We start from the raw sequence: 14990 nt of genomic DNA, 5'->3' as shown, positions 1-14990 counted from the left end.
GTAACTACAGAATTACAGGGGGAAGCTCTTCCTATTTCTAAAGGAGCGAAGCCTTTAGAAAGCAGTCTCAGACACACAAATATTTTTACATCCCACTGGCATTCACAAAATATTCTTTGGGGCAAACAAATTACATTGGCCGTCTTTTGCATTAGAGAAACAAACATAAATAGCTTACAAAAGACTAACGGATGTTAAAAGTATATTTCAGTCACAAGAATCGTGTGTGACAGATGTTTTGAGAAACAGTGTGGTTTGCTGGATAGAGCTCTAGATCAGCAGCCATCTAAGCTCTACGTGGCCCTGCCAGTTCCCATTCAGGTTGCTCAGTCTGTACCTATTATCTCTCTGACCCTTCCTTTTCTCCATCTAAAAGAAGCACTCCAGGCATGTACAGGGACCCAGCCCTTGCAAGTGCCTGTGTAATGCCTACTCGTGGCGGCCTCTTTCACTACCACCACCCATCTCAGCTGGGTTAAGAAGGTGGAAGACTGTTAGAAGTAAATAAACAGAATACACCACAGATGGCGGAGAATCATAGCTGCGAGCAATTTATTGACCTGCTGACCTCAGCCACAATCTACAGTAATTGACTGCTCATTTATTAAACATCTGATTAATCATTTATTAGCCCTCTATAAACTATTCAGAAATGCAACCTGAATACAGAGCGTGATGAAGGCTGCGTGACAGACATTTTTTATCTGCCCAACAGATAAAATACAAAACCTCTCCATGTTAAAAGAGGGGCAGCCTGGTGGCATGGACTTATTTTCCTTCCAGCAAAGCTTCTCCCCATTTCTCTATAATTATGCCAATGCAGCCACTCCTTTAACTCACCTCAATATTCCAGATATTTAAATTGGACAACAGGTCCCAGCGGAAAGTGCCCCTCTCATCAACTCCACTGAATCCATAACCAGCTGCATTGTTGACTGCATCTGCTGCCATGTCAAAGAAAAACAGGTCAAATCAGACCGCTGGAGGAGCCATGTTTTATTACAAGTCAGTACAGCACCAAATATACATTCAAGCCAGCTTTATAGCAATTAGCATCCTCTATTTCAAACAGATGCCTCCTCCTGGCAAAGGGGCGTTGCTACAAGGCAACACAAGAGTCGTTTCCTCAAGAGGAAAGATGAGATACTCCTTGGGCAGAAAAAATAATAAAATAAAAATAAAATAACAACGGATAGAAATCACTTTTCCCATTATTTTGCCTTTATTTGCCATCTGAGATAGATCTACAAGAGTTGCAATAAAAGGAATTAGCATTTTCCTCAAAAGGGTACCTGGATGTCACAGCATTTTCCAGAACTCAGAAAAACCACAGTGTCTCAAAGAGATGTCTACCACTCCTAATAAGAGTTCCAACATGGCTGTTTTAATTAAGACCTTCATTCACACTTCCGCAGAGAAAGCCTGTTGTTAATCCTGTTGCTCAGTGCCTCACTAAAGCACCTCACCATCTCTACAGATCAAATATTGAGTAACTTCGATTACAGACTTAACTATGTCAAGTGCAAATAAAAGCTTGGGTAACGGAGAGCATTTCACATGCTGCACTCTTGCTCTTTCCCAGGGCACCGGTCAGCTACCTTCCCTCTAAGTCTTGCCTGGGAGCCACCTCATCACTGAGTCTCAAGATTCTGCTTTTAACGCACCCCTGCCAGAAATCCTCTCTCGGAGTACTAAGAGAACAGAAGGGGTTCGTTATCTGTGGATCACTAGGTGCAGCCAACACTGAGGATTATTGGAAGAAAAAGGAAAGCAAAAATACAGGTAAGGCTTTTCCTTCTCTATCATTTACAAAATACAAGCCTGGTTAAGTTATGCTTTAAAAAGGTCAGCATTTCTTTCCCAAGAATGAAAATCGATCTTGCTTTCTAAATGCTGTGAGTACAGGCACAAGCTCACGGAGAAGCCCTAAAGCACAAAACCCAGGGAGAAAACCTAATGAAAAGCAACAAGACTAACAGAAAATAAATAAATGAGCAAACTTCTCTAACCTGAAACTTTCCATTTTATTTTCCACTTTACTAAACAAGATGGATTTTACTGATGGAAAGAAAGGTCTCCAAGTTTTTAATTCTCTTCCTGTTTAAAAACAAACAAACAAACAACAACCCTGCCTGAAATCAGCCCCCAGGACCCTGCCCGATCACAGAGACTGGAGCGGTGTGTAACTGCCACCCCAGAGCAGGGGGACTCCTGGATTTGCTCCTCCTTGCTCTAAGGGTGGCAGGGACCACTTAGTGTTTCTTTGCCAAAAGCAACAAACCAGAAATCCAGGGACACAATAACACAGCAGACCCGTCAGCCTCTCGCTTCCCAAGCTGCTGTCTGCAGAGCAAGGTGTGAAGCGCAGAAGAATCGCCATTGTCCACCCTCGAATCGCTCACAAACCCCCAACCTCCGCAAGCTCGGCAGAGGTGTCCCTGCTGACTTGCACGGCTCTGGTGTGTCCCTTCCACAGCTCCTTGGATGCAGACGCTCAGTCCCGAACTCATTCCATCAACGCCTCTGATTTAGGTTTGCAGCCACATTCCCACGGCTATTGCTAATGCGGCAAGAAGCCAAATTTTCCGTTTTCCATGGATCTGGAGGAATTCAGCAGTGCGGCTCTCGCACAATAGCGTGACTGTCCTTTTCTGAGGACAGGAAGCGTGTATCGGCTGTTCCAGCAGGCACGTTTATAATGCCCTGGGCCGTGCCACCAGGAGCTAAACTGCGAAAGGATAAAGTGTCTGCTGTTCTGCTGCCTGGATTTGCAATGTGAGTAATAGAGCCTCACCCTCCAGTATGCAGTGCATGCCTTTCCCGAAACCCCTAGTTTGTAAGATATTTCTACAGCCTCTACGGCTTAGTCATGTCACAAATCCAAGTTCAGTTTATCCCTTCGATAACGGACCTTTAGTTAACTATAATGCTGGAAAAAATGGAGGCAACAATTTAACATTGGATCCCACAAAAATAAGTTCCTGAGCAAGCAATTCTTTATCCCAAAGCTTTTCTCATCTCACACATGCCAGTCCTGGCTGTCTTCCCTCAATCTGTCAAGTTTTATTCACAGCAGTTTAATCACAGCCTCACAATGAGTTTGCCTGGCTCTTTCCATCCCACCTCAATGACACTGTTCTCAGTTTCAGGTGTATGGATTGCTGGCTGGGCTTTCAGGATCTCCCCTACACACAAAGTCTTGTAATACCAGCAAAAAAAATCAGTCTCTCAATTTTCAGCCTGGCCTAGAAGGATTTGACTCCTTACACATAGATGGGAAAGGTGACTTCTAAAAGGAAGAAGGTAAAATACAAAAATATTATTTTGACCACCAGTCTAGCTGGCTCCCAGTGAAAGAAATTTGCTTCTCTCTCTCATGAGCCTTTTTCCTTCTCTTCTTTTCCTTGCAGAGATTCTTGGGTCCTTCCCATCACCTCCTTCGTTCCCCACCTTCTCCATGGCTCTCCAATCCTTTCTCTTGACTGCTCAAAGCTAATGTGTACAGGATCACACAGTGCCTTGGAGGCAAAGCCTAACTTCGGCCCCCCAACAAGCACTGCAGCTTTCTAATATGCACGTGCTAAAGGTGTCCCACAGGAAGAGAGAGGTCTGTTTGCATTATAACATACTTGTAAAGTCTGAGCCAGTGTGATTAATTTTAACCTCCCAACCCCACTGATATAAGTGGGAAATTATGAATAAAGCATAAAAAACAAGGTTTAGAGAAGGCAAACTTTTTTCCCTAAGAATTCCTGTAAAAATTATTCTGGTACAATTACAAAGTTTTAAGTAAGAGGAAATTGTTACATTGACTTTACTGGCAAGAAGCTGAGAAGCAGATTTGGTTCCAGAGGCAGGGGATGTCAGACAAGCTAGAGGAGATTTTATGCATGTTTTTCAAAACTTTTGACATCTCCCCACTTCAGTGGGGTCCACTGCCTAAAGGAACACGCATACATCTCCCACAGGAACTACAGGTCTAGGGACTAATTTATTTTTGTTTCCCCACAATGTTTCAGACCCCCTCCCCCATTTATGAACTCATTTGTTACCTACAGAAATAAGTGATGTAGCCAGACTTACCTAATGTCCATGCAAAGTAATACTTTGGTTTTGCTGCCTGTGTTACAATATACAGGTAACCAAGTCTTGACAAGAAGGGTGTTTTATCAAGAAATTCATTATCAATAATATATGCCATAGGAAAGTTCTTGGTAAGTGTCAAGAATAAAATGAGAGATACTAGTGTGATACACAGCTTGTACATCACTGCTCCCTAAAAAGCACAAACAACAATGAAACATTCATTAGAAACATTTGCTTAAGGGGAAAAAAAAGGCAGTGCTCATGACATACAAAACCAATGCGCTTCAAGAACCAATAAAGTTAGCAGTGACAAAGTTGATAACAATTAATTTAAAAGAGGTAACAAAGAAAAGGCCACAGTCAAAGATTTGGTTTAATTTGTTTTACTGAACTACCTATATATAGGTACAAAGGACAATCAGAAGCCAAAATTGGTGAAAAACTTCACAAGAGACTCCTCAATCAGTGAAGGCCCTAAAAGGAGAAAGGAAACAAAAAACAAACCCTACAATGGAAAGGAGAAATCTTCCCTATATGGACTGTCATCTCCTGGAACTAAAGACTGGATTCCTCCTGGAAGCCAAAAGCATCGGTATGCACCACAATGGTAGGTTTTATTGCCCAGCTACCATCCAGAGGGCTTGCTAAAAATCACTTGTCCAAAAAGGTACATCTTATACAGCATGCATACCTTCCCATGATATAGGGTATCTGCTACACCATACTGTTTTCTATTACCGCTCCCTAGCTTTCTATATAATAATATTATTGACAATCATGTCAGTAGTTAGAAGCTTGATTTCAAATACACATCAGGAGTAAATTCTCCTCGATAAAGTCATAATTAAAAAGGTAAAACTGGCACTTGGGTACCATGTAAAAATTGACTCATGTTCTCAAAAGACTAATAAAAGTGCCATATACTATTGAAACAACAATGCATTTTTTGATCCCAAGTACTCTTTTTATATCTTCTTCACATTCAGGAATAAATTAATTTAAATGGTTACAGTGCAAATTTTAATACTCTCTGCTGACTTGCATCTGACACAATACGGGCCTTATTCCAACCTCAGTCAAACTAATGGAAGTCAGAAGTAACACCACTGAAGTCAGCAGAAATACAACCATGTGCAACAGGAATCAGGTATGTATAGGCATATACTCAATTTCAGAGGAGACATTCTGCACACACTCACAAAGCTACACATTCAGTGTCGCCTTAAGGTAAGAGAGAAAGGAATCTGGTTCTCATGCTATGTTATCCTGTCTTACAAGAAGGTCATTTTATAAGAAGGTCTTAAGTAATATTAAAAAATATAAAATACAATTAGTATTAATTGTATGTGAAAAATTACCTCCAAGTCATCTTAAAGTGTGAGATTCTCTTGCAAAGCACCTGGACAAGCTACAGTTTCTGATTAGCCGTGATTCACGTACTTCTAACATCTCCTGCACTACCGGTGAGATCTGACTCTTTGTTTTCTGATATTTCTTCTTCTGCTTGGAGCTGAACTGCAACTCCTCATTGTCAGAACCTGCAGACCATTCCCATCGCTGCACAAAGGACACTCATTAACCAATGACCCATTTTGCAAGCCAAACCCATTTGGGGAATTCAAGAGGAAGACACCAGCCCCTTCACCCCTGACTCTGTGATAAAAACAGCAGCCACTTCACAGAAGAAAACCCATTGTAACGTTTACTGGGAAGATAATCCAAAAATGGGTTTTCTTCTTAATTTTTAATTATGAGAATCACGTACAAAGCTGTACTCTCCTGCCCTTTGCAATAAATCTTTGTCATTTTAAAACTTACAGTTGGAGAAGGATCAGGAAGTCTGTCATAACCCTTCTGCTTCCAGTTCACTTCTAACAGTTTCATGTGCACATGCCTCCCTTCAATGAAGGCTATATAATCCTTGTAATTGCTGCAAGGCCCAGCTATGATGCTCATAAAATTGAGGAGATAGCTTAAATACTCCAGTAAAGAAGGTCTTGTCCTGTGAAAATCATCCACACACAACAAAACAAGCAAACAAAACCAAGGTAAAACACTGCAAAGACTTTCACAAATGCTTTTTGTTGTACTGTCTGCCTCAGTCCCCAACTCTCTCCCATCACCCTGTCCCCAGCTGAAAGCTCATTAGACCTGTTTTGGAGAAGATGAAGCACAGCCTCTCTCCTATCCCAGTGACGTCTGGCAGATGGCAGTCAGAACAAGGGTAACATGGAAGTGCTTAAGCTACACGTGAATGAATGTTACTGATTTGAAATGCTGTAATCTTATTACTAGAAACATTTTAGTTAAAAACAGTCATAAATTTAAATACCCACTCTCAAACAAATTGACTTGCTCATTTTGAATAGGCCAGCAGTACCAGGAGCGAGAAGTTGGTAACTGGTTTTGGACATCTGTCCAGTATGTCAGGGACCAGTAACGGCTGGCAGACCACAAGCTGAGTAACACTGGTGTCACCAAGCCGTGCAATGCAGTACCCTGCCTTGTTACGCAAACAACAGGGCAGGGGGCATTTAGGACCAGGACTCTCAGGCCTGAGGAGAGCTCTCACCCACCCTTCAGTTCAGCCTTCTGAAAAATGGGAAGTGTGATGTGAGACATAGAGGAAGAGAACAAGAGGCACTCTGTCCTACTGTGCAAATAAAGGAAGCAATTGCCTGTATTGCATCATGAACAGGAAAAGGAACTAAGGGGAAAACACACATAAATCAAAAGACAGATGAAGATGAAAGTCAAAGAGTCCATCGTGTTCGTTACTTCCATTTTGCAAGTGTGTATCCCACCAGTTCCTTAGCGGGTTTTATATTACATGTAAACCAAGAAGATCCACTATTCTTCCCATCAGTAGGATGAAAAAGAAAGATGCACAGGCCTCTCACTGCTAGTGTAATTTGTAAATCATTGGGCTTGCTTTATTTACGTGGCAGAAAACACCAACATCTACATTGATACACAGTGCTCTCCACAAATGTACTAACAGTCACCATCCAAGTAAACGAGGAGTCCCTAGATGAGAACACAAACTATGGCACAGCGCTTCAAGACTTTCCTGTCCAAGACACACATGGACATGCATAAACCAAAACCCACTTAAAATTCTTTCAGATGAAAGCGTAAATTTCTAGCAGAAAGACTAAGCAACAGTTAAACATTTGCTGTTGCCTACTTTTATCCTGAAGTAGAATTAGTTTGAATAAACAGTTAGCTTAGCCAGGATTTTCTACATTCACTCTGCTGGTTATTGTAGATTTTAGTGCCTGAATGATATGTTCTCTGGTGAAATCATTTCACAGAAAGATGCAGCAACCAATTTGGGGTAAGGCTCATCTTTCTGTTCTGCAAAATTGGGCCCATGATTTGGGCTTCTGAGCTCTACAGTAAGATTAAAATTAAAGTCATTAGTTTCAACTTAGGTTCTGAACATGGGTGGGTGGAGAGACATGAGCAATACACGAAGGAATGTACAGAGGATGAGTGAGAAACAAAAACAGACCAAGAACAGGAGGGAAGACAAAAGGCTGTATTACCAAAGGGGATTTAAAACTCTTCAGTTATGACTTGTCTGCCACTGACACTTGAACTATTGGCATGTACTTTTCTATTATGAGCTCATCTACTGTACAAGGGTAAAAAAAAAAAGCCTGTTTGGTGAGAATTTGACTAGAATTAATCATATGGTCACAAGGGCCCAGTGCAGTTAAACATTATGCTGTGAGCTTTATAAATAGACACAAAGCTACAGGTCACAGCAAAAGTTACATGAGTCTCCCTACATGATTTTTGCTTTTCAAGAAATTATTCCCTTCTCTCTTTTAGAAGTTCACCGGTAGATTTTCTGGTGGCTGAATCTTCTGCCTTGGAAATGAAGGAAATAATTTCCTTGGCCTTAAACAAACACTTCGTGGTGAAAAGTAGTTATGGTTCTAAGACTTAATTCTCTAACACTAATTCTTCTTAAAAAGAAAAAAGAAAAAAAATAATTCACCTGCATGCTGCACTTCCATTGAGAGACAAAATAGAAAAAAAGGCACTCAAACATATGATCAACATGCTGTCTCCCTCTGAAAAATAAGACTAGTCACATAACATGAAGGACTAGGAGTATTAACATTACAGAGGGAGATAGAAAAAATAAAATTTCAGTGTCCAAAAATTATGGCAAAAAAAAGCAGTACTTGAAGTGTCAGAGTCAAACCAAAATGGATTTTTACTACGCAGAGGTTTGCTGACAGAGGAGGAGTATTCTACTTGGAAAAATAACATATCACAGATAGGATGAAGATAACAGCCAAAAAGTCCATGTAGTTAGTATAGTCTTACGCTGAATACAAAAGAGTTGATTCAGCAAAGACTAGTTTTGCTGCATGTGGAGTATCTTTTTAAGTCAAGGAGATGTTGCCAAGCACTTCAGTGCTTTACTGACCAGCACAGGGTGATAAAGGCAGAAGTCCTGGATTGAAGAAATAAGGAATATAGCAGAGAAGCTATGTAGGTGTAAGGAGGGCACTGACAGCAGCATTACGAAAACAAAACTGCACAAGCAAACAGAAAAAGCAGGTAGGACTTCTGGCTTATCACGGACTGGGAGGAAGCACTGAACATTTTCATGGCTGGGCCACTAAGTTGGTCCTGACACTGCAAAGGAAAAAAAAAAAACCACCAAACCCAAACCCTAAACTTCTTTGGATGAAGTTAAACACAAATCACTAGGGGAATTAAATTCTTACTTTACAGCAAGCCGATTTTGCTCAGCAGTGAGTTCCTCAGCTTGTCGTCCTATTCCTAGAGAGAAAGAAAAGTCAGACTAGATCTTTCCGAAAGCCAAACCGTGAAAGCTATCCCCAAAGCCTTATGTTTGCATCCCACACATAACTTTCTAAAGCCATAAGCTTCAACATTTCTTTGTCACAGGCAGTTGTAATACAGCTCAATTCCTAACTTTTAGGTCAAGTATCTTCATGATCTACCCTACCTCTTTACCCAGTTCCTTACCTCATTCCCCCTTTCTCACCCTTGCTACACTTTCAGGAAGAGCAGCCATAGTATTCCCACACACACAATGCAATTCGCAATGCCACCAACTGGCAGTGACCCCCAACAGCTTCTACTAACAGTCCTGGGGTGGAAAAACCTCTGTTCCCAGAAGCCGATGGCTCATTTAAGCACAAGCGTCCCGCTGGCTCCTTGGTGAGAAATGGAGCATTTCACAGCAGGAGGAGTGGGCAGTGGAGGAGAAACGGGCTCTCAGGAAACAGAAGCTCCGCTGGTGTGAACGAGCAGCCTGGCTGCCTGCTGCTGGAGCAAGCCTAAACACACACATCAGAAATAATCTGGAATTGTACGAGGTCCAGACTGGAAGGGCGATCTCCTGTTGAGTGCACGAGACCTTTGGGGCCAGAGGTAGAGCACAGACTCGCTGTCCCAGGAAAACTATGGAAAAATCTTGTATGATGGCCAGTGCGTAAACAGATGTTGCTCATAGCAAATATCTCAAAACCTTCACTCTGAAGCTTTAGCTGCGCGTACTGTGAGGACTCCCACTGGCTTCAGCAGAATAACTCACCACGGGATGAGTCACAGCACTCAATGCTGAGCATGCATATATACATCTTCACAAGATCAGGGGCTTGGCATCAATTAACACTACTGTTCTAAATCTACTGGCCATAATTACCGGTACACACACACAAGACCCATTTCCTAAAAAGACTGCTGATAAGCTGCTCATTTCCATTCTCTCTCTGCTATTTCAGTTTGTAAATACGGGGAGGGCGTGAGTTCCAGGGAAACAGTTAAGCACTTCATTACTTAAAGGGCTGGGTATTTTGTTTGTCTGTTTCCATTTATGGGCAGCTGCGTTAAATTTTTACAAATAGAGATTTGTCACTAATGCTTGAACTGCAAGCTGCGCCCATCTGATCAGCTGCTCCATATACGGATGCTCACAATGTAATGAGCTTTTTCCACCATCATTAATCTGTAGGATTTCTGGTTTCCTTAAAATGCTCCTGCCTCTGCTGTTATCTCTTCCTTTCCATCTGTTCATTTACCTTCAATATTCTAGGTGTGCATCTAGGCTGCACACCACTGTGGCACACAGCGATACCTGAGCTGGCTAGCTTGAATAACAGAAGCAGAGAAGCCCCAGCAACATGAATGTCAATGACGAGGTCAAATAGCCAGGCTTCAGGCTGCACCTGTTATATCAGCTAAAAGCACTAGGCCCACTTGTGTAAACTTGGCTTGCGAACAATCCCAGACCCTGCAGCCTGTGGTGTGGCCGTCACCTAAATCCTAGATCATAACAACTCTATAGCAGGTTACTTATTTAGTCACCCACAGCTTATAATGCAATGGGCCTCAGACCATCAGAAATTCACACACCATCAACATCAGTAGGCATGAGCAATAACGGTACTGATGACAATTGACATTTCTAGCCTTTGCACTGTGCTAGACACGGGCATTTCACTGGGAGATAATAGTGTTCTTTGTCACAGCACAAGACTGAAGACAACGTTATTTTGCTTGCAACTGTGCTTCTTTCTGCACTGGAAAAAAGCTATTAAATTCCATCTCTCGCAACTCACGGAGTATATTATCACTGAATGTATCCGTGATGGCATATTTTTGCTACATTAACATTAATGACTGAACCCATGTATCAAACACAACTCTCGATTTTTGAGAATCAAGAACAGCTTTAGAGAGCTAAATGGAGATGCACTGTAGGATCTAAACAGCAGGTACTGGTACTAGCTAAAATCCAAACTGGGCCCCAAGGAAGTAGAGCACCCAAAGGGGGAAACAGTTGTCTTCGTTACTGCAAAGACAGTTTGATCCTAGAGAACTGATCAAAACTTGAAGTTTCTCGTTTTCCTCCACAAAGCATTTTTCTTCATTTGGAGCAACTTGCTGAACTACATTCATCCACTCCATAACTCAACCACAGAACACGCTGGAATAAAAAGGCTGTCTTCAGGACAGGGGAAGATATTCCTTTTCTTACCATCATGTAACTGGCATGCAAGTGTTGTGATCTTCTGTGTAATTATCATCAGTGGACTATAACAAAGACAGAAACAATAGTTATGTGTCTTGTAATACAAATTATTCCCAACTTTCTTACTGAATGTCTTTATCCCTTTAAAAGGCATAACTCTATTAGCAACAAGTGGAAAACATCCAATTAAAACTGACAGAGGAACTCAGGCATAAGACAATTGCCTGTGTTCAAAACAACCCCACAGTAACTTGCACTGGAATTTTTAATGGCCAAGTGTGCACAAAGCCTTATTTTATGTCTCCCCATCCTGCAGCAGAGCAAATTCTAATTCAGAAGAAATCGCACCTTAGGAAATACCAGCTTCTGCAGTCCACTGGGCTTCCTTTCAGGCAAAGACCAAATTCAAGCCCCACACGACGCAACACTAGAATACAGCAATGCTGCTGTAACACAACTTGCTCTTCTTACTGTCACTCTCCTATTGTCTGTCTCCTCGGTGCCCTAAAAAAATGTCGACTTTGCAGATACACATGCTTATTTCCCCACATGAATATCCCTATCAATTAGGACTGCATGCAAATACCAGAACAGCTGTCAGCAAGTTTCCCACTTGCTTCTTGGCCATGCAACTGCCTTGTGGACTGCCTGTCCAAGGTGTACCATCCAACTGGGAGTGTTTGGGCCTGTAGGATCTGGAGCTTCCCAAAAACATGAGCTAGCTGTACCTGAGCCATGCTTACAGACTACAACCACCCAGAAGCTTTGGGGCCAACCAAACAAGCAGCGTAGGAATAGCCACTACGTTCAACAGGGCTGCTTATACTTCCCGTATCCAGCTTTATAGAGCTTCTTAGCACTGTTGGCAAATGTGAGCTGCTGCAGCTAAGGAATAGAAAAAAAGGCAAAACACTCAGCTTGGTGGTATCAGGAGCTGGTCCCCATGAGGGTAACGGACAGAGCCAGGGGCATTCAGAGGTACACAAAAAGAAAGATGGGGGGAAAACTATCGGGATATCTAACCAGTCCCTCATAGGCAGAAGCTTCAGGGCTAATTGTGGTCCACATACAGCTTCTAAGGGCTGTGGAGCCCTAAACACAAAACCCAGCACTGAACACCTGTAATCTGGAAGGACCCACAGCAGGCACAACGACGGATGAGCACTGCTAGCACTGCCTCTCCCCATGTCTCTGCCACTGGGGACACCAGCACAGGGTGCCCGGATCTCACACTACCTACGAGACCTTCACAACCGCAATAGCCAGGAGGTTGTAATGGGTGATGAGGATACATCATTATTTTCAAAGCATTAATTGTGATGATTATATGTAAAACCAGTTCCACAGAAGAGATTTGTCTTCACTGAGGATTAATACAATGGATTGTTTCTCAGTTTGGTGATATATTATCAACATAAACCATACAGAGGTTTCTGCCTGAACACAAATGATGTCTTCACCATGGAAATTAAAACCTGAGTTTGTGTACATGCCATTTACAGCATTTGACTGGTATATGGAACTTTTTAAAGAGACGTAGATGATTACTCCAAATATTACAGCTATTCACTTTAAACACTGTAATATATTTTCTGGAATCCAATGAAAGAAAAAAAGCTGAAGGCTTTTTTTTAGTTCTAGCTCTGTATTTTCCCCATCAATTTCTCAAGATAAAAAAAAAAAAGCAAAATTGACATTGAATTATATCTGTCTAAAACAACAGTCAAATATTCATGTTCTGCAGAGATTTTCAAGAGATTCTGAATCATCCTCAACTAAAATAGACCTACGGGTTACAATCAAATGTAAATCCAATGGCTAAGATAACCAGTTTGCAATCTGATTATCCCACTATGATAAATCAAACTGATTTTCAAGATCATTAATACGCTGAGCATGGTAAACACAAGGATACTGGAAAAAGACATTCTTTCACCATAAGTGGCCTTTTTTTAATACTAAATACGGCTGATCTTTTTCAAGAGTCCACATGTAATTCTGCGTAGGTACAGTAATTTACATTTTCTACCCCAAAACAGAAAACATGCAATATCAGCCAATTTCTTAATCAGAAACTATTTTTATCATTTCAGCAGTCTCTACTTGAAATCTCAGTAAAAAAGCTTGCACATAAAATCCAGAACAAGCTTAAGTATACATAGATCTGGAACACAATCGTAACACAAGGGTTTGTACAGCAGCTCTCCTTGGGTCACCTAGACCACTAATTGCAACTAAGGAATGGACAAATTCAACAATGACTTTTCACCTTCCAGACAACTCCAATATTGTGAAATAGCAATTCTAATTTTTATTCCAATTCTTCTTTCAATAAGTTATTTACAAGCTGTTTTCACCATTATCTTCAACATCCTACTTCTCAAAGTAGATTTTCCCATACAGACAAAATTTAGCTTTGCTTTCAAAGATACATAAATCCCAGATTTTTTAATCCTTATGAGAGACAGGCTGTTAGTGAACCAGCAGTTCTACTGCAATAAACACAGATTTTTCTTTTGTCAGTGCTTGACCTTTAGCTTTGTGGGTGAACACTAACACTTTTTTCAAATCAGTTCAATTTGTTGCATATGTTTCTCACGGCAAGCACTTTATGCCAATATTGAAGTGGGTAACTTTAAACCTAGGCTCAGAGCCAAGACCGTATGCCTTTAAGTGCCTAAATTTAGACACTTGCCTTAGAAAATTGGGCCCCCCACTGTAAGCCAGAGAGAACCAAAACGCAAACGATCCTGATGTGCTGGTTAACCGAGGGAAGCAGAAGTGCAGCTTGGGCTAAAGCCATACAGTGTATAAACACAGAGGAGAGAGAGGTTCTCTTCATCTATATTAGGAATTCATCGCCTCATGGACTGCACATCGTAACCCAGCAGAACAAGTCAGCCTCTCACGCATTTTAATCAGAAAAGATGGAGATTCTGCCTCCCTCAAATCCCAACTCCAGAGGAGACAAGCGAGCACAAAAGTGATGCTGCTGACAACCGTGGGTGGGAGGGAGACCCACAAAGCATTTCTGAGACAACTTCAGTTCTCCCTCCTGCCATCATCATATTACATACCTACATACCTCTTCTATACCCTACCTGGGAAGGCAGAAACCTCCTGTACAGTGGCAATGGGATGGCACCCTCTAAATCTTTCACAAGATCGGTATCAGATATCATTAAACGTTTCACACAAAGGGTAAGCAAGGTTTCAGGTGAACAGGGAGCATCTTCCTCCTCCCTCACCTGTCTACCATTCCCCCACTGACCTGATCTCACTGGGGGACCAAGCCTTCGCTGCAGGAAAGGGCAGAGCACAACAAAGCAATAGCAGTCCTGGAGCTCTGTCTTCTTCTGGCATCCCTTTGCGGTGTGGGGGCCCCCACCTGCTGCACACCCACACCTGTCCCACTCCTCCCTGGGGTCTCATCAATCTCTCCTCATCACACATACACACCCACATAGAGCAAGTCTAAGACTGTTTTTGTTTCTTCAGAATGAAAAATAGTCCTTTCCCCCCATATTTGCAAGAGCAATGCATGAGGATGCAAGTCCTGAATCAATATTAAAAATTAGATAAGAAAAAACACATTTCATTTAGGGGAAAAAATAAATACCATCATTTCCTAAATCCACACGTGTGTTTTGATTGTTAAAACTTGGCAATAGCAGAGTACTGAACTGTCATTTCTGTTCAGCCTTTCAGGTAACCTCTAATTTTGAACAGCAATAAAACATTGAGCAAGTTAATATGTAAAATACAGCATCCTATCACATATAGTCAAAAGTTTCTGACATGATAATATTTTAAACTCAGACTCTACTGGAAAAAATCCAGAAGTGCTACAAACAAGAAGGGGAGTTAACAAAGCTATAAA

General features: G+C 41.6%; 1 protein-coding gene across 3 annotated transcripts in view; it reads right to left on the bottom strand.

Annotated features, from left to right (window-relative positions):
• Positions 1-14990, bottom strand: part of MBOAT1 (membrane bound O-acyltransferase domain containing 1) — a 58809-nt gene that overhangs the window by 9429 nt on the left and 34390 nt on the right. For all 3 annotated transcript variants that reach the window (XM_068396362.1, XM_068396364.1, XM_068396363.1), the window contains exons 5-9: positions 11117-11172; positions 8835-8889; positions 5905-6088; positions 4084-4276; positions 841-944 (exon numbers count right to left, since the gene is read on the bottom strand). In XM_068396362.1, coding sequence (XP_068252463.1) covers positions 841-944; positions 4084-4276; positions 5905-6088; positions 8835-8889; positions 11117-11172 — 592 coding nt within the window. The remainder of the gene's footprint in view (positions 1-840; positions 945-4083; positions 4277-5904; positions 6089-8834; positions 8890-11116; positions 11173-14990) is intronic.

The sequence above is a fragment of the Nyctibius grandis genome, chromosome 3, assembly GCF_013368605.1.
Source record: "Nyctibius grandis isolate bNycGra1 chromosome 3, bNycGra1.pri, whole genome shotgun sequence".
NCBI lineage: Eukaryota > Metazoa > Chordata > Aves > Nyctibiiformes > Nyctibiidae > Nyctibius > Nyctibius grandis.
This window is presented reverse-complemented; position numbering and strand designations above follow the sequence as displayed.